General features: G+C 42.9%; 1 protein-coding gene across 15 annotated transcripts in view; it reads left to right on the top strand.

Moving 5' to 3' along the window:
- Window positions 1-26866, top strand: part of PPIP5K1 (diphosphoinositol pentakisphosphate kinase 1) — a 43131-nt gene that overhangs the window by 5479 nt on the left and 10786 nt on the right. For 4 of the 15 annotated variants that reach the window (XM_030318323.1, XM_032593651.1, XM_030318322.2 and 1 more), the window contains exons 6-30: window positions 179-264; window positions 594-748; window positions 860-961; window positions 1415-1576; window positions 1689-1810; window positions 3347-3448; window positions 3694-3780; window positions 3898-3973; window positions 4103-4212; window positions 4296-4378; window positions 5107-5238; window positions 5407-5528; window positions 5821-6003; window positions 8795-8936; window positions 9126-9349; window positions 9657-9784; window positions 9994-10108; window positions 10274-10381; window positions 11024-11140; window positions 11295-11459; window positions 13287-13436; window positions 14059-14149; window positions 16974-17099; window positions 17811-17873; window positions 23013-23150. In XM_030318323.1, coding sequence (XP_030174183.1) covers window positions 179-264; window positions 594-748; window positions 860-961; window positions 1415-1576; window positions 1689-1810; window positions 3347-3448; window positions 3694-3780; window positions 3898-3973; window positions 4103-4212; window positions 4296-4378; window positions 5107-5238; window positions 5407-5528; window positions 5821-6003; window positions 8795-8936; window positions 9126-9349; window positions 9657-9784; window positions 9994-10108; window positions 10274-10381; window positions 11024-11140; window positions 11295-11459; window positions 13287-13436; window positions 14059-14149; window positions 16974-17099; window positions 17811-17873; window positions 23013-23150 — 3089 coding nt within the window. Of the gene's footprint in view, window positions 1-178; window positions 265-593; window positions 749-859; window positions 962-1373; window positions 1577-1688; window positions 1811-3346; window positions 3449-3693; window positions 3781-3897; window positions 3974-4102; window positions 4213-4295; window positions 4379-5106; window positions 5239-5406; window positions 5529-5820; window positions 6004-8794; window positions 8937-9125; window positions 9350-9656; window positions 9785-9993; window positions 10109-10273; window positions 10382-11023; window positions 11141-11294; window positions 11460-13286; window positions 13437-14058; window positions 14150-16973; window positions 17100-17810; window positions 17874-21335; window positions 21519-23012; window positions 23151-26866 lie in introns of those variants that run through there. The other 11 variants (XM_032593649.1, XM_032593650.1, XM_032593648.1 and 8 more) reach the window with 11 other exon arrangements.

Consider the following 26866-nt stretch of genomic DNA (forward strand, 5'->3'; position numbering starts at 1 on the left):
TGTTTAGAGAGCCCACTCTGGGAGGGGCAGAGTCAAACAAACATGCCTAATTTTTGTATCATACCTTCCCGAGTTCTATACCCTGGTATCTCCCAATTCCTGAGCAAATGAAATCCCTAGCCTTTTCCCTTGTTCACCATTCCCCACCTCCCCCAGCTAATTTATTTGGGGGTGACAGGAGGGAGGTGTACCGGATCCTGCAGGAGGAAGGTATTGATCTGCCTCGATATGCTGTGCTCAATCGTGACCCTGCCCGGCCTGAGGGTGAGTACCTCGCTTTGTCCAGTCCTGCCCCACCTTGCTTTCTGTAACATAGCCCAGCTGTCCATCTTCTGGACATCTCCATGTATTACTTATCCAAGTGAGGCTTTGGTTATTGGGCAATGGGTAGAGTCAGAACCATGGGTCCTTAAACAGAGACTTAGACCTCTTATGTAGATATTATCATATTTATATAGCATATATTACCATATCTATTACTAAGATATGGTTATAGAGATTTGAGGGTTATGAAGATTAAAACTCAGAGAAATGGGAGTTGGAAGTATTCTACAATCCTCGACCCTGGGAATGACCACATACTTTTACTTCAGAGTGCAACCTGATAGAAGGTGAAGACCAGGTAGAGGTAAATGGAGCTGTCTTTCCCAAGCCCTTTGTGGAGAAGCCAGTGAGTGCAGAGGACCATAATGTTTACATCTACTACCCCAGTTCAGCTGGAGGAGGAAGTCAGCGCCTCTTCCGAAAGGTATGGGAGACATTTGAGCATTTGGGGAAGTCAGATAGGTGGAAGGACAAGAGCTGGAGAATTTGGGGACAACGTGAAGGCAACATTTTTTTCTTCTTTTTCCTCCTGAAGATTGGCAGCCGAAGCAGTGTTTACTCTCCTGAGAGCAGCGTCCGAAAGACAGGATCATACATCTATGAGGAGTTTATGCCAACAGATGGCACAGATGTCAAGGTTATGGTGGATACAGGGATTTAAGAAGTGATAAATGTCTGGGTTGGGATGGGGTGCTTGGGAAGCAAGTGGAAGTGTATGGAGAAAGTCACAGAAAATAAAGTGAATGTTATTTGCTTTTACATTCAGGTGAAAATAATGAATGAGAGAAGTAGACATTTACATGGTTACTATCAGAGCAAGGGCAAGGGTAACATGGAAAATGGTATAATATTGTAAGTTACTTCTTAATGAGGACTAGGTAATAAATGGTGTTGGGGTCCCAAAGAGAAACCTTCATAAGGATACTTTAGTGGGGCCCAGTAAGGAAAATGTCAGTCTCCTTGTTCTTAATACTCAGGGTTTTTTTGTTTTGTTTTGTTTCCGAAACTAGTTTACAGACCTAGTGCTCGTGTTGTCTTCTCATATGCAGGATGAGCGGTGGGCATACTCAGTGATGCTATGTACCTGCAGGTATATACAGTGGGGCCAGATTATGCCCATGCTGAAGCCAGAAAATCTCCAGCTCTCGATGGGAAGGTCGAACGAGACAGTGAAGGGAAAGAGATTCGATATCCAGTCATGCTGACTGCCATGGAAAAGCTGGTGGCCAGGAAAGTCTGTGTAGCTTTTAAGGTAGTGAAAGGCCCTTGGGGGATGGTGCTGTGGAGTGAGGGAAAGGGACAGGAGCAGGGGTCTGGAAGAAAGAGTGGCTCTCTTGTTTTCATCTTGCTTCTTTCCACTGCAGCAAACAGTTTGTGGTTTTGACCTTCTTCGTGCCAATGGTCACTCCTTTGTGTGTGATGTCAATGGCTTCAGTTTTGTCAAGAATTCGATGAAATACTATGATGACTGTGCCAAGATCCTGGGGTAAGGACACAGTGGTCTGGACTGGGGAGAATGGGCTTAGAGAAGAGAGTTAGAAAGCTTTTTGCTTTATTTTAAATATTATAAAAAGGATTAAAAAATGAAAAAAGGAAAATAAAAAAAGGGCTTCTTAGCCCTCTTGCCTTCCTAACACTGTACTCCCCAGTTAAAACTGTTAGCAGTTTTACATATATGTCTTTTTCTACCGTGTATAAACAAACTATTTATAGTACTAAATGTGTTCATACTGTAATACTGTTTTAAAACTTGATTTTAAAGTAAATTTACCATGTAATATTTAAAAATGTACGAGGAGGGGTACCTGGGTGGCTCTGTCAGTTAAATGTCCAGTTCTTGATTTTCACTCAGGTCATAATCTCAAGGTTTATGAGATCAAGGACCACATTGGGCTCCACACTCACAGCACAGAACTTGCTTGGGATTCTCTGTCTCTCCCTCTCTCTCTCTTTCTCTCTCTGCCTCTGTTTGCTCCTCCTCTGTTCATTCGTGCACATGCGTGAGTTCTTTCTCTCTCTCAAAATAAATACATGAATTTTTGAAAAGTTAAAAAAATAAAAATGTATAAGGAATAATGAACATAGTGAGTATTCATGTATTCACCATAAATCTTCATATATAAAATCTTTCTGGGGTACCTGGGTAGCTCAGTGGGTTAAGTGTCCGACTTCAGCTCAGGTCATGATCTCAGTCCTAGAGTTCGCGCCCCGCATCAGGCTCTGTGCTGACAGCTCAGAGCCTGGAGCCTGCTTCGGATTCTGTGTCTCCCTCTGTCTGCCCCTCCCCTGCTTACACTCTGTCTCTTTCTAAATAAATAAAGAAATAAATAAAACATTAGATATAAAATCTTTCTTTGAGGTTTATTTATTTTGATAGAGTGCAAGCAGGGGAGGGGCAAGAAGAGAGGGGGACAGAGGATCTGAAGTGGGCCCTGGGGCACCTGGGTGGCTCAGTCGGTTAAGCAACTGACTTCAGCTCAGGTCATGATCTCGCAGTTCGTGGGTTCGAGCCCCATGTCGGGCTCTGTGCTGACAGCTCAGAGCCTGGAGCCTGCTTCGGATTCTGTGTCTCCTTCTCTCTCTGTTCCTCCCCTGCTGGTTCTCTGTCTCTCTCTGCCTCTCAAAGATAAATAAACATTAAAAAAATTTTTTTTTGAAGTGGGCCCTGTGCTGACAGCAGAGAGCCTGATGTGAGGTTCGAACTCATGAATTGTGATATCATGACCTGAGCAGAAGTCAGACACTTAACTGACAGAGCCACTCAGGCTTGAATAAAATATTAAGAATACTCCTTGCTAATTACATCCCTTCCCTTTCTACCCAGAGGTAACCACAATCCTTAATTTGGTGTTTGTCATTCCCATGCATTTATTAATATTTTAATACATCTATGGGGGCTTTTTTGGGGGGCATGTTTTTAGAGTTTATATATTCTACAACTTGCTAATTTCTGTGAGCTTTATTCATATGTGTAGTTGTGGTTCATTCATTTTCATACATTTCTTCATGTTTTTCCTTCTAGGAACACCATCATGCGGGAGCTTGCTCCACAGTTCCAGATCCCATGGTCCATCCCCACAGAGGCTGAGGACATTCCCATTGTCCCTACCACATCTGGCACTATGTGAGCAAAAGTATAAAATCTGGAGTAACCTACTTAAGGCACCTGAATCAGACCAGTGGTTACTTTCTGACCCTATACCATATGACTAGTGGAGGCTGGGTATCTTCTAGGCAATTTCCTTAACCCTGCCTATATTCTTAATCTCAGTTTTTCCTCTGCTCTTTGACATGTCATGCAGGATGAAATGATGGGAGGTGGTGTAGGGTGGGTTGGAGGAAAGGCTCTAACGACATTCCCTGTCTTAGGATGGAACTCCGTTGTGTCATTGCAATTATCCGTCATGGAGATCGTACTCCCAAGCAGAAAATGAAGATGGAGGTGACACATCCAAGGTAGGATGAATGTCCTGGTTTAGACAAATAGGTTTTTGTGAGAGAGATGGGGATGGGGAAGTTCCCAAAGGCTTTGACTGTCTCACCCCATACTGAAGCTTTTCCTTATTTCTTCAGATTTTTCAGTCTGTTTGAAAAACATGGTGGCTACAAGACAGGGAAATTAAAACTGAAGCGGCCTGAGCAGCTACAGGTAAGGTGGTGAATTGGGCTGGGAGGAGCGAGGTGGGTATGGGATTAGGGACCTCAATGAGAGACCAGGATGAAAGGGTAACTGCCCAGGACTTGGTCTCCTTCATGGATACCCTATTATTTCCTCCAGGAGGTGCTGGACATCACAAGGCTGTTACTGGCTGAACTGGAGAAAGAACCAGGTGGTGAGATCGAGGAGAAGACTGGGAAACTAGAGCAGCTGAAGTCTGTGCTGGAGATGTGAGAAAGGGGATAGGAGAGGGGAGCCAATGACAGTGAGAACTAGGTGCTGGGGTAGAAAGTAAACTGAGTTTATCCTGCAGGTATGGTCATTTCTCAGGCATCAACCGGAAAGTGCAGTTGACTTACTACCCTCATGGAGTAAAAGCTACTAATGAGGGGCAAGGTAAGATATAATACTCCCTTCCCATTACCACTCAAGTCTCTTATTCTTAAACCTTTGGATGACCTGAGGGTGCTCTGACTCTTGATTTCAGCTCAAGTCGTGATTTCACGGTTCGTGGGTTCAAGCTCCACATCAGGCTCTGCACTGACAATGTGGAGCCTGCTTGGGATTCTCTCTCTCCCTCTCTCTCTGCACCTCTCCCACTTGCGCTCTTGCCTCTCTCTCTCTCTCAAAATAAATAAACTTAAAAAAATAAACAAAACCCTTGGGATGAGCCCTGGGTGTTATACATAGGAGATGAATCACTGGATTCTACACCTGAAAACATTATTGTACTATATGCTAACTAACTTGGTTGTAAATTAAAATATAGAAATAAATAATAAAAAGCAAAACCTTTAGATGACCTCTACACCAGATCACCATTCTGGGCTCCTCAGAAGACCTGACATTTAGATGTCCCCACTACTTTCCTTTTTTTTTCTTTTCTTTTTTTTTTTAATGTTTATTTATTTTGGGGGGGGGAGGGGCGGGTAGAGAGAGGGGACAGAGGATCCAAAGTGGGCTCTGTGCTGATAGCAGACAGCCCAAAGCCACTTGAACTCATAGATCTTAAGATCATGACCTGAGCCGAAGTTGGACATTTAACTGACTGAGCCACCCAGCTGCACCCCCTCCCAGCTATTTTTCTTAGATCTAGACCTATTCACTTCCCCTTATTCCTGCAGATCCACAGCGGGAGGCCCTATCCCCTTCTCTGTTGCTGGTACTGAAGTGGGGTGGAGAACTGACTCCTGATGGCCGTGTTCAGGCTGAGGAGCTGGGAAGAGCTTTTCGCTGCATGTACCCTGGAGGACAGGGTGAGTGTCTGGGGGGCAAATAACAGGGCTTGGATGAGATGATTAGAGAATAAATTGGGGGAATGAAGAGACAGAGGCAATGGGAAAGTTAAAGGGGGAAAGGAGCATTCTTTCTTCCATGTGGGTATGTATAGCAGTCCATTCTTGGTCCTCCCCCTTCTCCCCCAGGTGACTATGCTGGCTTCCCTGGTTGTGGGCTGCTTCGTCTCCATAGCACTTTCCGCCATGATCTCAAGATCTATGCTTCTGATGAGGGCCGTGTCCAGATGACTGCTGCTGCCTTTGCTAAGGTGCACACTATAGTTCTTTCACAGTCCCAGCTTCCATTAGATAGAGAAGCTAAGAGTTTGGAGAACTAGTTGGGAAATGTCAGGGTGTTTATGTGCTGACTCAGAGAAGTTTTTGCTTGTGTCTGACCCATTCTGTACCACTGAGAATGAACTGAGAATAATTAAGTGGGCGTAGGCACCTTGACCTGTACTCCTCGCCTCCACACCAGCTCTCATTTGATCTCTGAGACCATTTAGGCTTAGGGGAAGTAGACTGGAAGGAAAACTAATAGATTTTGTGCTTCCCCTCCAGGGCCTTCTGGCTCTAGAAGGGGAGCTAACACCCATTTTGGTACAAATGGTGAAGAGTGCCAACATGAATGGGCTACTGGACAGCGATGGCGATTCCTTGAGCAGCTGCCAGCACCGGGTGAAGGCTCGACTGCACCATATTTTGCAACAGGATGCACCCTTTGGTCCTGAGGATTATGATCAGGTCAGGCTCTCCCTATTTTTCTGCCCAATGTACCGCCATCCCAGATTCCTAGAATTCTAAGTAATAGTGATCAATAATGGTACTTACTACATGGTAGACACTGCTTTCCGTACATTTTCTCATTCAATCTTTACCCTTTGAGTTAAGTATGGGTCTATAATCTCTTACTCATAATTTCAAAAATAAAAAAGATCAGGCACCAAGATTCATTTGGTAGCAAAAAGACTATTTCTAATTCTTGGGGCTCCTAGGTGGCTCAGTCAGTTTAGCCTCCGACTCTTGATTTCAGCTCAGGTCATAATCTATGGGTTCAAGCCCCACATCCAGCTCCACATGGACAGTGCAAATTCTGCTTGGGATTCTGTTTGTCTGTCTGTCTCTCTCTTTCTCTCTCTCTCTCTCTCTCTCTCTCTCTCTGTCCTTCCCCTGCTTGCACTGTCTCTCAAAATAAATAAATAAACTTAAAAAAAAAGACTATTACTAATTCCTATTTATTTTGTTTAGTGTAAATAGTCATACATTGTGCTGCAGAAACATAAATGTGTTTAGTTATGCCCTCAGTCCTGCTAGAGGTATTATATAACATATGACTATGTGCTATATTAACTCTAAAGTCTGAAAAATTCTCAATTCTAAAACAGTCCCAAAGATTTTGAATGAAATAATGTTTCAGTTATTTATTGCTACTTAAAAAACTACCCTAAAACTCAGTAACTTAAAACAATATCCATTTTATCTTACTCATAGTTCTAGGTTCACCTGGTCTTCCTTGGGGTCTCTCCTAAAACTGCCCAGATGTTGTCCATGTGTTGGGGCTGAAACCATCTGAAGGCTTGACTGGGTTGCTAACATAGCTGGGTTCTCTCCCACTTTATGCTCTACCTATAGTCTTAGAGCCTCTCCTCTCCACATGTTTTCTCCATGTGGTTTCTCTAGCATGGTAGCCAGACTTCTTAAACGGTAGCTTAGGACATCCCAAAAGCAGAAGCTTCCAAGCTCTTTTATATTTTTAAAAAATATTTTATTTTTAAGTAACCTCTACACCCAACATGGGGCTCAAACTCACAACCCTGAGGTCAAGAGCCAAACACTCTACTGACTGAGCCATCTAGGTGCCTCCTTCCAAGCTCTTTAATTTTTATTTTCAGTTTTTTAATTTAGAGGGAGAGTGCACTCAAGCAGGGGAGAGGAGCAAAAGAGAGAGAGAATCTTAAGCAGGCTCCATGCTCAGCACAGAGCCTAATAACATGGGGCTCGATCCCATGACCCTGAGATTATGACCTGAACCAAAATCAAGAATCGGATGCTCAACCGAATGAGCTACCCAGGCACCCCCCGAGCTCTTTTAAAGTATATGTCCAGACTTAATTACTAAAATGTAACTTTGCTTTTTGGTTTTGTTTTATTTTAGTTTATTTTAGTTTATTTTAGTTTAGTTTAGTTTAGTTTGGTTAAGCAGTCACAGGGCCAGTACACAGTGTAGATTGTAGGCAAGGAGAAGGTGACAAAGAGTTAATGACCATATTTAATCCACCATAAGAACTGTGGACTTGTACTACTTTTCCCCCATTTTAAAAATGAGAAAACCTAACCTCAGAAAAATTTAAGCAACCTTTCCAAGGTCACCTAATTAGTATTAACCCAAAGAGTCTAACCTGAGAGCCTGGACTGTTCACCGCTATAGTGTATTGTCTCACGGTAGTAATCACAGTGGATGCCATTACCCAATGTCATCTTTTTTTCCTGTGTATCCAGACCTTGATTGACTGGGAATCATATGCCAGACAGTGATTTTGTACTATCCTCCCACTGATAGCTCCTCAATTCTGATGGATTTGTTTTTTAAAGAAAGTATATTTTTATAGAAGCTGTAGTACCCCTTGAATCTTTTTTTTAAGATTTTTTTTTTTTTGAGTTATCTGTACACTCAGCATGGGGTTCAAACTCACAACCTCAAGATCAAGAGTTGACTGCTCTACCGACTGAGCCAGCCAGGTGCCCCCCACTTGAATCATTTTAAAGTGTATAGTTCAGTGTATTAAGTATATTTAGTTAAGTCTATTCACAATATGGTATAACCATTTCTGATGGGTTCTTCAATGAGCTAAGTAGCTGAGCACATTGTCTGGAGAATGGCATTTTTTGTATTTTTCTCTGAGCAGGACTCAATAAGGACAGGACCTTGCTCTCTTATTTTCCAATCAGTGTCAAATTCAAAAGCTAAAGCACTTTTTATTTCTCTCTTGCTTCTTTTTGCTAGCAAAAATGGGACTTGTGAGGACCTAGGTTGAATATGTGTATTCCACCCATAATCCTCTTTTCACTTCCCCATTCTTCATTGACTGTCACTGTCCTGAAAGCTTGAGCTGGAATCTAGTTCTGAGGCAAGACCTCTGCTGTAGGTTCAAGCTAACATTTTGTTTAGAGGAATAAGATTTTGTTATCTCTGTTACCCACTCATGAAAACCTTGTGTAGGGATTGTGAGGGGTTGGTTTAATCTTTATTCCTCAGTATTTTCCATGTATATTTTAGAACCCTCAATAAAAGAACCTAGGTTTATTTTATTTCCTCTGGATTCTAAGGCTTTTATCCTCAACCCTCCTTAGATGACTGTGTGTTTGAGCAATCCTCTCATCTTGGAACTGGTGGTCTGCCCTGTAGCCCAAGAATCCTCATTAGAGTGAGCCTGCAAACAGATCTTACTGGCAGACAGTTTCTGTAATAGGCTCACAGGATTCTGCACAATCAGCACAGAGCCTGTTTTGCTTTTCATCTCTCTGTTGCTCATAGCTCGCTCCCACTGGAAGCACTTCCCTCCTCAACTCCATGGCTATCATCCAGAATCCTGTAAAGGTCTGTGATCAGGTATTTGCCCTGATTGAAAACCTCACTCATCAGATCCGGGAAAGGATGCAGGACCCCAAGTCTGTAGGTGGGTATGAATAGTACTATCTTCCCTTCAAGGTTTCAGGTATGGATGGGTTACTCAGGCACTCCTGTGCCCTCTTCTAAGTGTCTGAAACAAGGAATCCTCATCTCTCTGATTCTACTGCAGATTTTTTAGGGTCTTTTGTTGAAGGTAAAATCTTTGGTTCTTTCTGACTGTCTGTCTTCCTTCCAGACCTGCAACTCTACCACAGTGAGACTCTAGAGCTCATGCTACAGCGTTGGAGCAAGCTGGAGCGTGACTTTCGACAGAAGAGTGGGCGCTATGATATCAGTAAGATCCCTGACATCTATGACTGTGTCAAGTATGATGTGCAGCACAATGGGAGTCTGGGACTTCAAGGCACAGCAGAGTTACTACGTCTCTCTAAGGCACTGGCTGATGTGGTCATTCCCCAGGTGTGTCTCATAGCCTGGGGCACTGGGAAAGGAAGGGGAGAAAAGCAGAAAGGAGGGATGGTGTGGGAACCAGGGAAAGAAAACTTAGAGAAAGAATTAGTTGAGTTGCTATATTTGTCAGGGTTCACTCTGGCTCTGAGTAAGTGCAAGAGGCTAACTGAGGAGACACCTGGAGAGGGGGAATGTGGTGGATATGAAAGAAACTCTAGACCTGAGGTGAGGACAAGCATCATCTTGGGCCTGGGAGTATGAGGCAAGAGGGAAACAAGATTCATCAACGTACTGATTCCTGGCCTGTGGCCCCTAGGAATACGGGATCAGTCGGGAGGAGAAACTGGAAATTGCTGTGGGCTTCTGTCTTCCACTGTTGCGGAAGATACTACTTGACCTGCAGAGAACCCACGAGGATGAGTCTGTCAACAAGCTGCATCCCCTGTGAGGGAGGGCTGGGAGGGGTGCTGGATGGAGGGAGGGGCATATCAGGGAGCCCTGGGGGGAATCCAGGCTGGTACAGCTTGGGGAACCAAGAATAGAAGGGATCCTGGGATAGAAAGGAAAGCAGTCTTTGAGTTGGGAGGAAAGAGTTTGTGGAAGGGTGGGAAGAAAATTATCTAACAGTGTGAATGACTTAGCTCTTATCTTAGGTACTCTCGAGGGGTGCTCTCCCCAGGTCGCCATGTTCGAACACGTCTCTATTTCACCAGTGAAAGCCATGTCCATTCCCTACTCAGTGTATTCCGTTATGGGGGACTTCTTGATGTAAGGATCCTCCTTCCTTCAACGTATGAACATTTATTCCAAGCATTCTTTTACTCTCCTCTTCCTGCTTTTTATTACAAGCCTTCTGTACTCTCTTTGTCTCCCTGCCCCTTCCCTGACTTCCTGGTCCTTGGTCATTGACTTTCATCTTCTTTTGTTCGGTAGGAGACCCAGGATGCACAATGGCAGCGAGCTTTGGCTTATCTTAGTGCCATTTCAGAGCTCAACTATATGACCCAGATTGTCATCATGCTTTATGAGGACAACACACGGGTGAGGAGCATTACCCAACGGGGGGGGGGGGGGAGGGTAAGGAGGGTGCCCCTTCTTTCTCCTCCTTCTCATCTTAGAAACTTTCATATCCTTATAATTTGTAGAATTCAGCTAGGTGTGACACCCAAGGACAGCATGTCACAGAGCATCCAGGAGATTCCTACTGGAACAAAAAAAGTGTTTTGGGATGGTGTTGAGCCAGAGAGATATCAGACAACATAGCTCTGCATTAGGGAGGGTATAGAATTCGGGATGATGTTATAATGAGTCTTTTTCACTCAAACATTATTATACGTTTTTCATCTGGCTTCACAAAGGTATCTTTAACTGTGCTGCTGTATGTACTGTAGCAAAACTGAATTACTGTGAGAGATGGATGGAAAGAGTTGTAGAACTGGAGGCTAGAAAGTTGTGTGGGGTGGTGGATCACAAATGGTAGAAGTGAGGTAATGAGGAACCTTTAACACTAGACTATAGTTAAGGGGAAGCTTACGATAGATCAGCCCCAAAGTGGAGTAAGATACTGGAACCTCATCCCTGGGAGGATATATCCTCTTGAGTTATTCTCTGTTGTCCCTGCCTGGTCTTCCACCACCATATTCAGCTTTTCCAACTGCCCCTTCATCTGTTGATGCCCCATAGGATCCCTTATCAGAGGAGCGGTTCCATGTGGAGCTACACTTCAGCCCTGGAGTGAAAGGTGTTGAGGAAGAAGGCAATGCCCCAACTGGCTATGGATTCCGTCCAGCTTCTTCTGAGGTGGGTTGGAGTGCTGGGGTTTTAGATTAGAGGATTTAGGAACCAAGTGGTGGGAAACTTGAAAACAGTACAGGGAGGTAAGAGGGTTGGGGGTCTAGGATTAGGAGGCTGGAGGCCATTAACTCCTCTTGAATCTGTGCTTGTTGTTGGGTAGAATGAAGAGATGAAAGCAGACCAAGGCAGCATGGAGAACCTGTGCCCAGGGAAGGCATCGGATGAGCCAGACCGGGCATTGCAGACTTCACCTCAGCCCCCTGAGGGCCCTGGCCTCCCAAGGAGATCACCCCTCATTCGTAACCGAAAAGCCGGCTCCATGGAGGTAATAGGAGGGGCTTGGGAGAAAGAAGTGGTGGAATTGCTCATAGGACAATATCCATGAATCCTCTGAATCCCCTTGGGGGGATTCTTGGCACCTTAAGCAGAGTCCTTCTGCCCCTGATGGATATGTTTTATTTAATCTCCGTTTCATAGCTGGTCTCCCAATAAAGCTCCTTTAAGTTGGTTGCTACTTCTGAGATTAAGGAGATATCAGTGAGAGGTGCCGAGAGATAGGATTTTAAGAGATGATAATGAGGAGGAGGCCTTTGGATGAATTTGAAAAGGCTGTTCTTTAAAAGGAAATATAGTAGAAATAGCATGAACTCTGGGCTAAACTCCCAGGCTGATATTTAGAAGCTGTGTGACCTTGGACAGGTAACTTCTCCAAGCCTCAAGTTTTTTTTGTCTATGAAACACAAGCAATATCCACCATATAGATGCTCAGTAAACAGTAGCTATAATAATAACAATTGATATTAAAGGCCAGGCTGTCTCCATCTCTTTGTTCCCTTGGGTTAAAAACTATAGCTCAAACAGGAGCAATTATATAGCGCTCTAATTTCATTCCTTTAGAGTTATCGGTATTCATTCCAGAAAGGAAATAAAGTATGAAGGTCTCTCTGTCTTACCCTCTGTTCTGATGAGGAGATCTATGGACCTGGGCCTGTGTCTGCCTCTAGGCCTGGTTCCAATTCTCTAGCCTAGAGGAAGGAACTGTTGTAAATGTTACCTTGTATCCAGCTAACTGTGCTGGAGTTTTTGTTCCTGGTTTTTTCCTGCAGAGTCTTTTCCTCTTGGGCCCAATGACACTCTTTTTGACCCCATGATTTATCCCTGTCTCAGTGACTCTGACTGTCTGATTTGGGTCCTGCTTTGACAGACAAATCTGTTCACCTGGCTTTGTACCAGCTCTCTGTCTTAAAGGAATTGATCTTTCATTTTAGGACTAGCTCAGAAGAATTTGCAACTAGCTTACATAGGTTCAGCCAGAGGTTTACAGTTCAGATTTTGGAGAAAGTTGAAAAGATAAACTGAACTCTGTTTTGGGCTTATTTTTTCTTCCTGATTATTTTAAGATAGATTTGATGTTGTGACTACTCAGAGCTTCTTTAAGTGTGGTATGCATCATTTTCCCTTTGATGTATAAGTTAACTTAGTATCCATAATATACTAGTACCCTGCAGACTCATGTGACTAGATCAAATAGACAGAATGATGTATTATCTTCCATCAATAAAATGCTTTTCCACATCTGAATGTCTTCCCCATTCACATCGTCTGCCAGTCTCTCTGGCACTGTTGTGCTTAACCCCCACTTTTCTGGTTTAAGCAGTCAAGAGACATGGGCAAAGTAGAGCCCTCTGTGTATCATCTCTCAGACTTGAGGAGTTGGCTTTTTTCTTTCAGGACTATAGGGAAGCTTCCTGTTGTAACCACATTCCTTCCTTTGAGTTCCTAGTGTTACTTATACCATGGCTTATCCAGGATGATGGTAGCCCAAGATATGTTCCTCAGTTTTGTAAGAAAATCGTCTCTTTACTCCTTGGTCACACAGCCTTTTAATATTAATATTTCCTCTCCTTATTCTATAGGTATAGGCATTGGTAGTTTTATCCTTATTGACTACAACCCTTCCCCCATCCCTTCTTCTGCTCTTGTCATCTCATATTTTTGGACAGTTTTAGAATATAGATCTGTGACCTTCATAGCAGCTGTGCCCTAGGTAATGATCCTCTCCAGGTCTATAACTAGCTCTGCCTCACTGGGGCTTTTGGGAGCCTGGGAGTTAAAGGAGCCGTGACCGGCTTTCCACCCGGTCTGATTGCAGGTCATGAACATGCAGTGCACGGGGAACCTGGACCTGATCCCCTTGCGGGGACGGCGCCGCAGGAGGTCAGGAGACCTCCCCCGGCCTTCCCCAGCCATCGGCCTACAGCCCCGGGCTGTGTCCACCACTCACCTGGCATCCTGCACACAGGTGTCCCTCCCTACTTCATCTTCCTTTCCTGCCTCTAACTTTGCCTTTTGGGACCTAGGGACTCAGAACATTATCTGGGTGTTAGAGGGTGTGTATGTTGGGGTTTGTGTGATTAGGCCCTCGTAGCCTTTTTAGAAATCTGTTTCACATCTCCAGACATGGAGGGGAGGGCCTCTTGGTTCAGATAAGAAAGTGAGTGTGGTTGCCATAACCACAGTTGTCCCACGGAAAGAAGAGAGGGTAGCCAGACTTTATTTCTTATTGTTACTCAGCTATTGTGATTGGCTTTCTGAGTCCCATGGAGGGATAGATAAGATTAAGGAATACTGCTCTGCTGAGAACTGAAAATAGTTGAATAATGATTTCTCAGATTTGGGATAGAAGGGCAATGGGGACAGGCATCTTGGAAATACAAGTGCCTTCTGGTATGGGATTCCCTGTACAGTTCCCTCTGCGAAGTACATTCTTCATTCCCTTTTCATTCTTCTTCCCCCATAAAAATCTTTTATTCTTCCAGACTTTCTGACATTGCTTGGCTTTATAGGGGCAGGAATTCAGGACCAGGGTTTTAGACTTCTTGGTTGAGGTGCCAAAATGGTAATACAGAGTCCTTTTTCTCCAGGTGCTTTCTGAGACTTCATCCTCGAGGCCTGGTGGCTACCGGCTCTTTTCATCTGCACGGCCACCAACGGAGATGAAGCAGAGTGGCCTAGGTATGGTCTTCCAGCATCTCACCTGTTGTTGTTGGGGAGGTGTGTCTGTCTGTTCCTCAGGGTTTTATTGTGGGAAACCTTAGTCATGGGTGTTGGGGTCATTTCAGTCTGTGGAATTGTCGGCTGGGGCTAGGGAGGATGAATTGGGAGAAGCCATGTTTAGGTGTGAACTTTGAATCCAGATGATTGTTTCCATTCCAGGAAGGTGTTTGTCTTTTGTTTTTTTATACCAACTCCCATTTCTCTGGCTGAAGGACTTTTTTCTGGCTTCCCCTCTCATTCCTTATCTGTCCTCCCAGTCTAGCCCCAACCTTAAGGGGCCATGGAGACTCTGATACTTCAGAGTTACCAGAGACAAAACTATAAATAGATGTACTTGTGACCTCCTCATAAGTGTCATATTCCTCATTTGGACAACTTGTGCCATGTCTTCCTCTGAGACCTATGTTTATTGTATCCCTGCTTAGGCCCCTCCTACCTCCATGGCTCTTTCATCCTCTCCTAATCCTGTAATTTTTTTTCCTTCCTTCCTGAAAATTGAGGGACAAATCTGAGACTGGTGTAGTGGCAGAGGCTTCTCTCAGGACTTTGAGGGAATGTCTCTTGATTTTTTTGATTCCTGGAGAGGGGTGGAGAACATCATTCAACCTTTCCTAAGAACACAGACTGCAGGAAGGACCAAGCCTCAGAGGGTATTGTATTCTTTGGGAGCGGGGAGTGGTCCTTGGGAGGGGCTATCTTTGAATACAGTGTCTTGTGAGCCAGTAAGTAAACTGGCAGTTAGAGACAATTGTGTGGCGTCTGGACTTGGTTCTCGGGCTCTTTCTATCTTGTCCTATTATTCACTCCATTTAGCTCCTTTCATTTTTCTGTTAATTTTGTCCTTGGCAATTTCTTGGCCTAAACATAATCAGCATTTGGACCAGCAAGGGGGAGAAAGGTTTTGGTAACTTTCCTGGCTAGTTTTATGGAAGTAGGTTGCCTTCTAGATCCCTGAGATGAGGTAGATGGTTTGGGGCCTGGAAAATAAATGGCAAATTGATGGATCTGTGACACAGACTTCTCTTCCTAGAAGTTTCAGTAACGAATAGGTTTCAAGTAGGCTGAAAATGAGGATAGGTGTGTCAGGCCCAGTTGAGTAGGAGTGCTGTCAAGAACAAGGGTGGTGGTAACCTAGACACTACCCTCTGAGATGATCCAAGGACTGGACAGGGCAAGATTGGCAGGACGGCACCAGAAAATTATTAGGGGAGGAAGTAAATATAGAACAAAGCTCGGGTGGTCTGGGATAAAGTCTGCTAGTTTCAGTTTCTGTGAAGAAAAGTAGACATATTTAACAAGCTTTATTTGAGCCCCATTCTAGAGCCTGTTTACACATGAAAAGTAGGAGAAGGTGCTGCATAGAGCAGCAATCTTGAATTCCAGGACAGAGATTATTAGCCATCTAAGCTTCTTGATTTTTATGGTAGCTTTGAAATGCTGGGACCCCTGAAACCATGACACCTTCTTTGTGGGCTCAAAGGAAGCTGACCTCCTTTCCATTCTATCCATCTCTGCTATATTAAGTTCCCAAGCCAAAGCCAAGGCCTTGGCTAAGATGGATTTGGAAGGAGAGATGCAACTCCTGAAACTTAGGGGTCAATCTTGTCTCTTTCCTCCCACTCTGTCCTTGTGAGCTACAGTAGGAGAGGGGACTTTGGAGTCTCAACCCTACTCTCAATAATATCTGGAACATTGACTGGTTTATTTGCTTCAGAGATTTTTTAAGTTTTATTTACTCCTCTGGCAGTAGAGTTCCCTTTGCTTTCTTTGAACTGATGTGTGTAGGCATCTGGCTTTGAGATAGGGCTTATGAGACAATAAATGTTTGAGATCAGAAAAACATGGCTTTTTCATTGTTTCGTGTTTATCAGGTCCTCGTTCTTAATAGGGTCCTCAGCACACAGTAGGCATGTTCTGCATGCAGTCACCTGACTCTTCACATGCCTTTAATTTGTGTCCATCTTCACTTCAGAAACAATGCTCTGTTTCTTCTTGATGAAAAAAATAATTATGTCTTTTCTAACTGAACACAACTGATCTTCAGAATCAGGAGACCTGGACTCTAGTCTAGCTTAGCTCCTAACAAACTATATGACCTTGAGTAAATGAGATCCCTTTTGACTCTCAGTTTCTTCACCTCTAACATGAAGAGATTGTACTGGATAATCTTTAAGTCCCTTCCAGCTTTAAAAATTCAGTGAGTCTCGTACTTCTTTTCTTGGGAAACGTAAAAAAGGCCTGAAGAGAGATAGAAGGAAGGGAATGTTGGATGAAAAACTTAGGAGGGATTGAAACTTACATGAACTTGAAATTTGGGCTGAGTGCTCAAAACCTAGTCTCTAGTTTCAATCAAAGTTCTTTCCTTGTAAGTCTATAAAGTATTATATTTCTCAATTCTTCAAACTCTATATCCAGGGTAAGGAGCACTGAATTAAATCTAGGGAGATCTAGAGAGATCTACCTATTCTTTTAGCATTCCTAAGAGGCACCTGGAAAACAGTCTATGCCTTTCAGTAGCTTTGAGTCCCCTAATATGACTAACATTGTATTTGTAGAGGCCTCTTGTATCTAGTATATAGATCTTTGGCAGAATCCCTACCTTGCTTGCCCAGTGCAACTATGGACAATAGTGAAATCTGTTTGTGGTTATGAGAAGTGGCCACATGGTGGTGGCTCTGAGTAGCTATATGTATGTGTCTTGATGTTGTCATGTGAAGTTATGTGTACTTCTGTGTGGTAATTGCAGCTTTGTGTGGCTACTAATGCACTCCCGGCCTTGCAGGCTCACAGTGCACAGGGCTGTTCAGCACCACAGTGCTGGGTGGCTCCTCCAGCGCTCCGAATCTTCAGGACTACGCCCGCAGCCATGGCAAAAAGCTACCACCTGCCAGTCTCAAGCACCGAGATGGTATGTGGGTGGGTTTGGGGGGCAACTCTTTTTTTCACTTGTCCCCCAGCGCAGACACAGCTCAAGAACTATTCATACTTAAAGTGGCACTGACTCTGGCCTTATAGCAAGTTTTCTTCATCAATTATAGACGGGAGAAGGAACCAAGACCCCATGCACCCCTCCATTTGCATTCCCTCTCACCATACAAATACTACTTATTTATGCTTATCCCTTCATAATCTCCCACATACAGCCCTGCTACATCAATTTATTTCACCTTTATATTCTTTCCTGGATTCTGGCCTATAGGAGCAAGGACCAAGGAGGATGATCCGTGGTCAGGAAGAATGCAGTGGAATCTTAATTAAAATCTAGGAAATCAGGGATGGGGAAGTTGCTCAGTCAAGGCAGGAAAGATGATATGGAAAGAGATTGGGGGAAGGGAGGAAAGTTTTTACACAGGTTTTATTTCCAAATGACCAGAAAGAGAATGTTGTGGTGAAATTAGGGTTGTTTGTGGGGTCGTACTGTGGTAGAAATGACACACAGATTCCTACAAGGAGATTATACCAAAGGAGAAGATCAAAAGGTAGTAGTCAGGAATCTAGGGGGTGGGGTGGGAACAGATCATATACTAACTGTAAAGAACAGAGTATATTGTGGGCAAATTCCAGAGCAGAGGGTGGGGGCAGGGGTGGGTATAATCCCCATGATGTCTTTTCTCCCCAGAGCTCTTGTTTGTCCCGGCCGTAAAACGATTTTCTGTGTCGTTTGCAAAGCATCCGACTAACGGTACGTTTGCTTCTGACTCAATGTCATTCCCCCTCATCATGTCACCTCCAGACACTTAACCTCTGAGTTCTGACACTGACTCTGCCTCTGTCTTCCACTGTGTTGACAACCTGGTGTCTCTGAACCACCCACCAGTGTCCCTCTTGGGACATACTCCTTGTTGTGACAAACTTTACTCTTGGCTGCAGCCTGGCTGCTCTATCCGTGTGGCAACTCAGGGATTTACATCCATGGTCACCATCATCACTGTTCTGTCACTTTTTTCAGCATCATCACCAAAACATTAATTAAACCTCTCCCTTTCCCATCACATGACTGCTGGGCTTTGTACAAACATGACAATGGTTCTCCTTCTTAGGAAGAGAATAGTATTTCCTGTATTATCCCCATCTCTTTTTGTTCCCCCTACTCCTCAGCTTATAAGTTTGGTGTTCCTGTTTTTTTCTCCAACTCCTTGTTGGAGTGAATGACTAATTTGTTTCTCTTTTGGAGCAATGTTGCTGCAGTTCCCAGCTCCCAAGCATACCCATAAGGTCTTGAGTTTACAGTTTTCCATCACCATATTCCTATCTCCTATCATTGTGTGTACTTTATGTGGCTCTTGTGCTCCTGACATTTGCTTTATGTTACTACTAACCTAGGGCGTTGGCCTAGAAAACAGGAGCCCAGACCGATTTGGGATAAAGAGAGAAAGAAAGGAGTAGGAGGTAGTAGGTAAAGGAAAAGGGATTGTACCTTGGGTTATATAACACGAGTTACTACACAGTTTCCCTTTAGCCCCAGCCTAAGACACTGCTATCTCAGATAAGCTTGAAGTGAAGGTTGAGATGTGACCTGGGAATTCTGGGGGACTTAGGAAGGAATAATACTTCAAGAATATTGAAGAACTGGTCTGGTCATACTAAGGTGGGAGAGTTTAGAGATCTGTGTAAACCAAAAATTGAAGAGCTGTGGTCTCTTTGTAGGGCATGGCAGGGAAACCCAGGACTCACTCCCTGTTTTATCCTTCATATTCCTCGTTTCTCTCTGCCTTGTACCTTGTTTTCAAGGTAAATCCGGTTTCTTTATATATGATTTTCTTCTGTCCGAGAACTAAGACTCTGCAAAGGAGGCAAAATTAGCCTGGCTTCCTGGCTGGAAAAACCTCCATAGCCAGTCGCAGCTGCTAGATTTTAGCCCAGTCAGGCCATACTTCTCCACTAGGCACTGCTGAAATCTCCCTAGGTTGACTAGCCTATACTTGCTCGGTTTATAACCCCACCCCCACCCTGGCTCCCATTTGTGCCTGTGACAGGAGCTCCCCTTTTAGAGTGGCATCGCTGTGCCTTCACATTTAGCTCCAAATTCTTCTGGCCTTCATGTGTCACAATCATCTCCAGAGTAGAACCTCATGCACCAACCCAACCCCACAACTTGGGACTTGGACTTATGAGATGTGTTACTTAGAGTATAGAATATAGTACCAGGAAATTGGGCCCCTGAAATCAGAGCTAAATCACTGATTTAGCCTAGTTCTTAGGCTTTATGAGAAAAGATCCAAATTCATAAAACAGATCCTCAAACCTATATATCTCTAGTTCCCTGAAGCCTTCGTTAGCAGCCTCACCAGTTGAAGAAGAGAAGAATTAATTCTCCTGAAGGAAGAGCAGAAGAAAGACCTGGACAATTCAGATATGGTGCAGGAGAGAAAATTCAGGATCTCCTTTGACACCCTGCACACTTCCTCAGAGACCTTCTGGCCCTCTTCTTGTACTTGAGTTTGGAGGCTAAAGTGCCTCAGATACCAGAATCTGGGATCTACCTGTTGGAGAAATTTGGAGCTATTACATCTCTTACTGAAGATTATCTAGATTTAAGTTGTCCCTCTGGACAACATGAGGGCTCTACCCCATGGTCAAATCTTGCATCACTGACCCAGCAATTACAGAGTGGATGCTCTGTCTACAATTGTTTATGCAGATTAGTCACAACAATATGCCAACCTACTGTCCCATCATTACCATTTCCTTGCCATGAGGTCTGTCTTTGAAATAGCAGCTGGAAAACCTGACCTAGCTTTGGCAAGGAGGCAAGGCAGTATCTCACTTTAGCAGGAGAACATCTGTCAGCCCATCCCTGCCTCTGTTCCTGATATGCTTCTGTCACATCCTGTGACTACGTTGAGTATACAAGTATGGCCCATTACTAAACTGCATGCTGAACTCACTAAAGTAAACTAATATAGTGGGAAAGAGACTAGTTTACCCTTATCCAGAATGTTAGAGTGTACCCATTGGATTTACCAAGCCCATTTCTTGTAGGATACACTTAGTGCCTGGATAGAGCTGAAACCTCTCCTGACATCCATAATAATGTCTCTGGAAACCATAGTCTCATAAGATCACTCTGTGGAACCACTTCTGGTCTGGGAGTTCTTTAGCTACCCTAACATAACTTGTCTATACCATCAGGTCTTAAGACAGCATACCTTTCTCCTAGGATCCTTTCCTTATTGCTCCTCCTATGCCCCTTTCTACATGCCTTTCACTGCCTTCAACCTTTTGCATTTGAATTGCGTATATCTACAAAGTTTGCCACGCAGCTAAAATTGTAAGTGGTTCAGGATTGAAGCTTTTCCACTCACCAGCTGACCAAAGTTAGACAGCAGTGGGAAGAAAATATAAAATTATCTAACTTTTTTTTGGCTTATTTAATAGATACAGTGTCTCCTGAATCCTGAGATTTATGCAATTATTTCTTAAATATCTGCATATTTGGGTAAGAGTAAAGGCTGATTAGTCAATATCATCATTTTCACTTACGGATTCCGTTTTTTACATACTCTGTTTAAAAGGACCTCTATACCTGGTGTTCTGCCAATCTCCTTAGCCACCTATCTAATACCTTCCCTGTTTGTGGCTATTTTAGAGTCTGGTCCAGAGGCCTGGCCTGAGCCTTTTTAGCTTCAAACTCTATCTTGATTCCCTCTACCATTTTTGATACTCTTCTCTAAGTGACTTTCAATCTTTGCATCTCTATACCAACTTTATAAATACATTTGTCTGTGAAGCAGGGCCTAAGTAGGGATGTTCAGGGATCATTTGTTCAGGGATGACCAGGGACACTGGAGCTCTAATCAAGACTTCCAGCCACAAAACTGCCAGCTTACCCCCATCTAGAATGATGTGACTGCTCTCTGTAAGCACTGACTTAATTTATCCTCAGTGAGAGAGGGGAGGGCCTTGCTGTATGATGAGGTTTCACTAGCCCCTTCTTTTAGGTTCCATGTGATGCCGACTCTTCTTCCCTGCAAGAGATACCCAGTGGTTCTGACCATCTCTCCTTCTCTCTTAGCTCACCTTGGAGTTGAGTGGTCCCACTTCCTAGTAATGCTTGTGCCATTCAGTGCCCCCCTCATTGTCTCTCCCTCTTCTCTTTCTTTATCTTTGTGCTTCCTGCCGTGGTCCCCCCCATCCCCTCCAGAGCTGCTGGATGACCAGCACCCTGTGGTCCGGTTGCTGCGCAGTTTTTCCTCTGACTGTCCAGGGGGCCGGCCAGTCTCCTTGGATGCCACGCTGGCGCATCACCTGCACCAGTGCTCCTACCACCTGCGCCTCTTCCGGAACTGGCTGCGCTCAGGCCAGGATGACCCCGAGTGCCTCTACGGTACCCCCTGCCAACAAGCTGGCTGCTGCCGTTACCCTGGCTGGGACTGACTGCTTTGCTTATTGCACTTCTGGCAGGAGAGTCCACCTATTCCTTTCTCCTGTTTACCCTAAGGTTATGTGACTTGCATTTAGTTGCTTGGATGGGATTGGGGCCAGACTGCCTGGTAGCTGTAGCATTGGCTGCTCATCCCCTTCCTGTTCTCCTTTCTCACTGCCTCCTAATGTTACCCATTCCCAACTCTATTCAGTATAGGAATAGTCTCTTGCCCTGGAATCTGCTCTTGTGTCTATAACCCTCAGCTACCACCATCTTCAAATCTAAATATTTTTCTAGCCCCTCTGAGGAGCTAAAGACTATATACTTCTATGCTCCTGCCACTAGAGTACAGGGGAAAATCGAGGCACAAATGTCTTAATCGAATCTTTGAAGCACACAAGGGCCAGAGCTTAGAAGATGGTCAGGTGTAATCTTTTTGAGTTACAGATTTTAGTCATTAGGGAACAAGAGGCTATGTCTTACATAGGTGTTGTTGTGCCTACTCTTAGTTTCTTTAAGGAATTGTAAAGAGACATAGGAAATATTGGGGGCTGAAAAAAGTACTTGGGATGTGTGTTCTTGATCCTCTAATGGGGACTTTTTTTTTTTTTTTTCATCAAGAGGCCCTGGGATTAAGGTTCCAAATTTAGGTTTACACTTCACCCAACCCAGACTGGGGAACTTACCTTGGAATTGTTGGGTTCAGCACAGAGAATCAGTATTTATTCTTTTTCCTAGGGGTTTGCCTCATTTTCCTGATGGACTAGAGAAATTCTAGCAAGTCTTCTGGGGTTTTCCAGTGAGAGCAGAAGGGAGAAGCTTTGATGTGATGGAAATGACCAAGAAAGAACTTCCATCCCCCAGCCTGTTCATGCATGTGGTTTTCCTGGGCTGAGCTTCATGTGTATTGCATGCACTCCAGCTTGCTTCCAGACTAGCTTTCAGCTAGTCTTTCTACCCATATCCTAAATCTGCATGAACCCCTCCTCAGATTCCATGCCCTCCTCTTTAATCCAGTTCTCTTTACATGATCCCTGAAACCTGCTATTTCTTCCCAGCTCCATGACCTCCCTACCTCATTTAGACCTACAATTTCACCATTACCTCTGGACTTTTGTTTTATTCCCCTAGAAAGAGCAGGAGCAATGTAGGTACTTACCCTATTGGAATTCTGTTGATTTTTCCATGGGTCATTGCAGGCTCTCCATAGGTAGGATCAGAGATGATTCGATTCACTTGGAGGTCTTAGCAGGTAGACTTTTTAGGAAATCTGGAAGTGAGAAACAGACTCCTTTATGGGCTCTAAAGAGTTCCCACTCTTGAGAATCTTGGATACCCCATCTCCAAAAGCCACGGACTCTCCTGATGGCTCTCAGGGACTCTCCATGCTTCCTTGGACAATTGGGGTATATCTGGCAGGAATAACATTGACTTTGCCCATCTCTTTTCTAACAGGATTTGAAGGGTGTTCCATGGTGCCTACCATATACCCTCTGGAAACACTGCATAATGCCCTTTCCCTGCGTCAAGTGAGTGAATTCCTGAGTAGCGTCTGCCAGCGCCACACTGATGCCCAAGCACAGGCATCTGCAGGTATGGAGAATACTCTTATCTTGTACGTCTGTCTCTGTCTCTGCCCCTGTGCTTCCTAGAACATGAATAATAAATTAAAAATATAGGCACTGTAAAAAGACACAAAAGTAGACTTGAAAAATTGTTTAATTGCATAGGCCAATTCAACATCATAACTTCCCAAGTTAATTTATAAATTTAACATAATTCCAATAAAAATGCTGCTGTTTTTCTAAAGTCAGACAAATTGATTCTGAAGTTGTCATTGAAAAATAAGCAAGAGTAGCCAAAGAAAACCTCGAAAAGAAGAGTAGTGAAAAGTTACTAGCCCTATCAGATCTCACAACATTCTATAAAACTTCTATTATGAAAACACTGTTGTATTGTACGTGAATGGACAGAGAGACCAATCAACAGAATAGAAAATATACAAACAGATGAAGTTAGTATTTCAAAATACTGGGGGAAAGATAGACATTTTAATAAATGAAGTCGGCACAACTGAGTAGTCATTTGACAAAAATTAAAATTGAATCCATACTTCATGCTGTATATATACTCCTGGTTCAGAAATCTAAATGTAAAAATTAATTAATAGGTTGTTCCAAGGGCTTGTCTTTTCATAGAAGCACCAAAAAATCAAGCAAAAACTATCAGAATCAGCTTTGTCAGAACTCTGGAAAATAATCAAAAGTTTGCAGCAACCAGGAAAATGGTCAATTGAGAAAGAGGCAACCTAAGAATGGGAGAAAGCTTCCCATCATTTTACTGTCTCTTATCCCACCCTCTCCCCAACTTTGGCATCAGTCTTAAAGACGGCAGGCCATGTTCTCAGTGTGGGGCTCTGGTCCCTGGTTCCAAAGAGAGAACAGACTTTATTCTCAAAGAATTGTGTTTGTCTATTCTAATTTATCTATTCTAACTTGTCTAACCTAAAGAACTGTCACAGGGTACTTACCTTTGTTTCACTTAACTTGGACCTGAATCAGGGCAGTAAAGTAGCGGAGAGTGTTCCTTGAAAACAGTGTAAGGCATATGAATAACATGCTGCTTCCTGGGGCAAAAATTATAATTGAGGCAAACAATAAGTGTACTGAAAGCCTGGGGTAAAGACTTAGGGAGAGAATTTTTTTGGAAAATTAAAGCATTCAAAGGCACCCACATATGCTGGGGAATTTAGAAGCCATTTGCATGCCTAGGGAGGGACGCATGTGCAGAAAACACACAAGATGACCCTAAGATTTTACCTCTGGTTGAACTCTGTACTTGGCACAAGCAAGAAGTGAAGACCAAGGGGGAGTTGTAAACAGTTTTGCTAACTGTTGAAGGAATACCTCAACACAGAACCAATCTGTAAAGGCTGAGAGAACTCCCCTTCCCTCCCTTCTCCTTTCCCCCCATCTTCCCCTCCCCTTCTTTTGGTTCTTGGCATTCAAGGAAATCCTTGTCAGAACACTAGTTGTGAAACAAGCTAAAGGAACAGAGACTTCAGAGACTACATATGATAAAGAAGACAGACTTCACAAGAAGAGTTTAGAAAAATCACTAAACAGCCACAGCCTACAGCAAACAATGAAAACAAACCTTAAGGAGGGGGAATAATCTGATATTCAGAGTTAATGCATCATTCAAAATGTCCAGTTTTCAACAAAACATTATACACTATGCAAAGATACAAGACAATATGATCCATTCACAGAAGAAATTAATGGAAACAGTCCCTGAGGAAGCACTCACTAGGACAAATATTTTAAATCAGCTATCTTAAATATGGTTAATGAGCTAAGGGAAACCATGGACAAAGAACTAAAGGACATCAGGAGAATGTCTCAGCAAATACAGAATATCATTAAAGAGATAGAAAATATAAAAAGGAACCAAGCAGAAATTCTGGGACTGAAAAGTATAACAAACGCAAAACTCACTAGAGGGTTTCTTAGAAGATATGAGCATGCAGAAGAAAGAGTCAGCAAAATAAAGATAAGTCATTTGAAAGTGTCCATTTTGAGAAGGAGAAAGAAAAAAGAATGAAAAAAATTAACAGAGCCAAAGATATTTGTGGGATACCATCAAGGATACCAACATATTCATAGTGGGAGTCCCAGAAAGAGAGAGAGGCAGAAAAAATATTTGAATAATGGCTCTGAAGACTTCTCAAATGTGATAAAGACACAAATCTATACATCCAAATAATTCAGACACCACGAAGGATAAATTCAAAGATATCCACACTTAGGGGCACCTGGGTCAATTGACCTGAGTCAATTAAGTGCTCGACTTTGGTTCAAGTCATTATCTCATGGTTCGTGGGTTTGAGCCCTGCATCGGGCTCTGTGCTGACGGCTCAGAGTCTGGAGCCTGCTTTGGATTCTGTGCCTCTTTCTCTCTCTGCCCCTCTCCCATTCACCTCTGTCTCTCTCTCTCAAAAATAAACATAAAAAAAAATCCACTGAGATACATTATAATCAAATTGTCAAAAGACACAGAACATCTTGAAAGTAGTAAGAAAAAAGCAACTTGTCACATACAAGGGATCTTTAGTAAGATTAACAACCAATTTCTCATCAGAAATCACAGAGGCCAGAAAGCAGTAGAATGACATATTTAAAGTGCTAAAAGAAAAAAAAATGTCAACCAATAATTATTTATCTAGCAAAACTGTTCAGAAATGAAAGAGAAATTAACACCTTCTGAGAAATGCTAAAAGTAGCCTTTGAGGCTGACATAAAAGGACACTAGATAGTGACTTGATACCATACCAAAATAAAGGTAACTACATTGGTAAATATAAAAGTCAGCATTACTGTATTTTTGGTTTGTAACTTCTCTTTTTGTGTCATATATAACTTAACATAAATGAATAAAACAATCATCACAAGTCTGTATTAATGGGCATATAATAAATAAAGATATAATTTGTGACAGTAACAACATAAGGTGAGGGCTGAGCTTTATAGGAGCAAAGTTTTTGTATGTTATTGAAGCTAAATTGTCATCAATTCAAACAAGATTGTTATAAATTTAGAATGTTAATTGTAAGCTCCTCGGTGATCACTAAGAAAATATCTAGAAAATATACAGAAAAGGAAATGAGAAGGGAATCAAAATGGTACACTACATAAAATCAATTAAACCCAAAGATGATAGTAATGGAGCAAAGGAGGAAAAAAATAAAGTATAAGCTGTATAGAAACAAATAGTGAAATGGCAGAATTAAGCTCTTCCTTATCAGTAATTACTTTAAATGTACATGAATAAAACTCTCCAATTAAAAGGCAGAGATTAACAAAATGGGTTTTTTAGAAAGTCATTCAACTATATGCTATCTACACAAAATTCACTTTAGATCCAAAGATGCAAACAGGTTGAAAGTGAAAGGATAGAAAAAGATATCCCATGCAAATAATAACGAAATGAGAGCCAGGGTAGCTATACCAATGTCAGACAAAATGGTCTCTCAATAAAAAATTGTTATAAGAGACAGAGAAGGTCACTGTATGTTGATAAAAAGGTCAGTTCATCAAGAACACAACAAAAATTATAAACATATACTCACCAAACAACAGAGTCACCAAATATATGAAGCAAACATTGACAGAATTGAAGGGAGAGATAGTTCTATGATAATAGTGTAATATCTCACCTTTAATAATAGATAAAACAACCAGACAGAAGATCAGTAGGGAAACAGCTTCAATACTGCTATAAACCAGCTAAACTTAACAGACATATAGAAC

The sequence above is a fragment of the Lynx canadensis genome, chromosome B3, assembly GCF_007474595.2.
Source record: "Lynx canadensis isolate LIC74 chromosome B3, mLynCan4.pri.v2, whole genome shotgun sequence".
NCBI lineage: Eukaryota > Metazoa > Chordata > Mammalia > Carnivora > Felidae > Lynx > Lynx canadensis.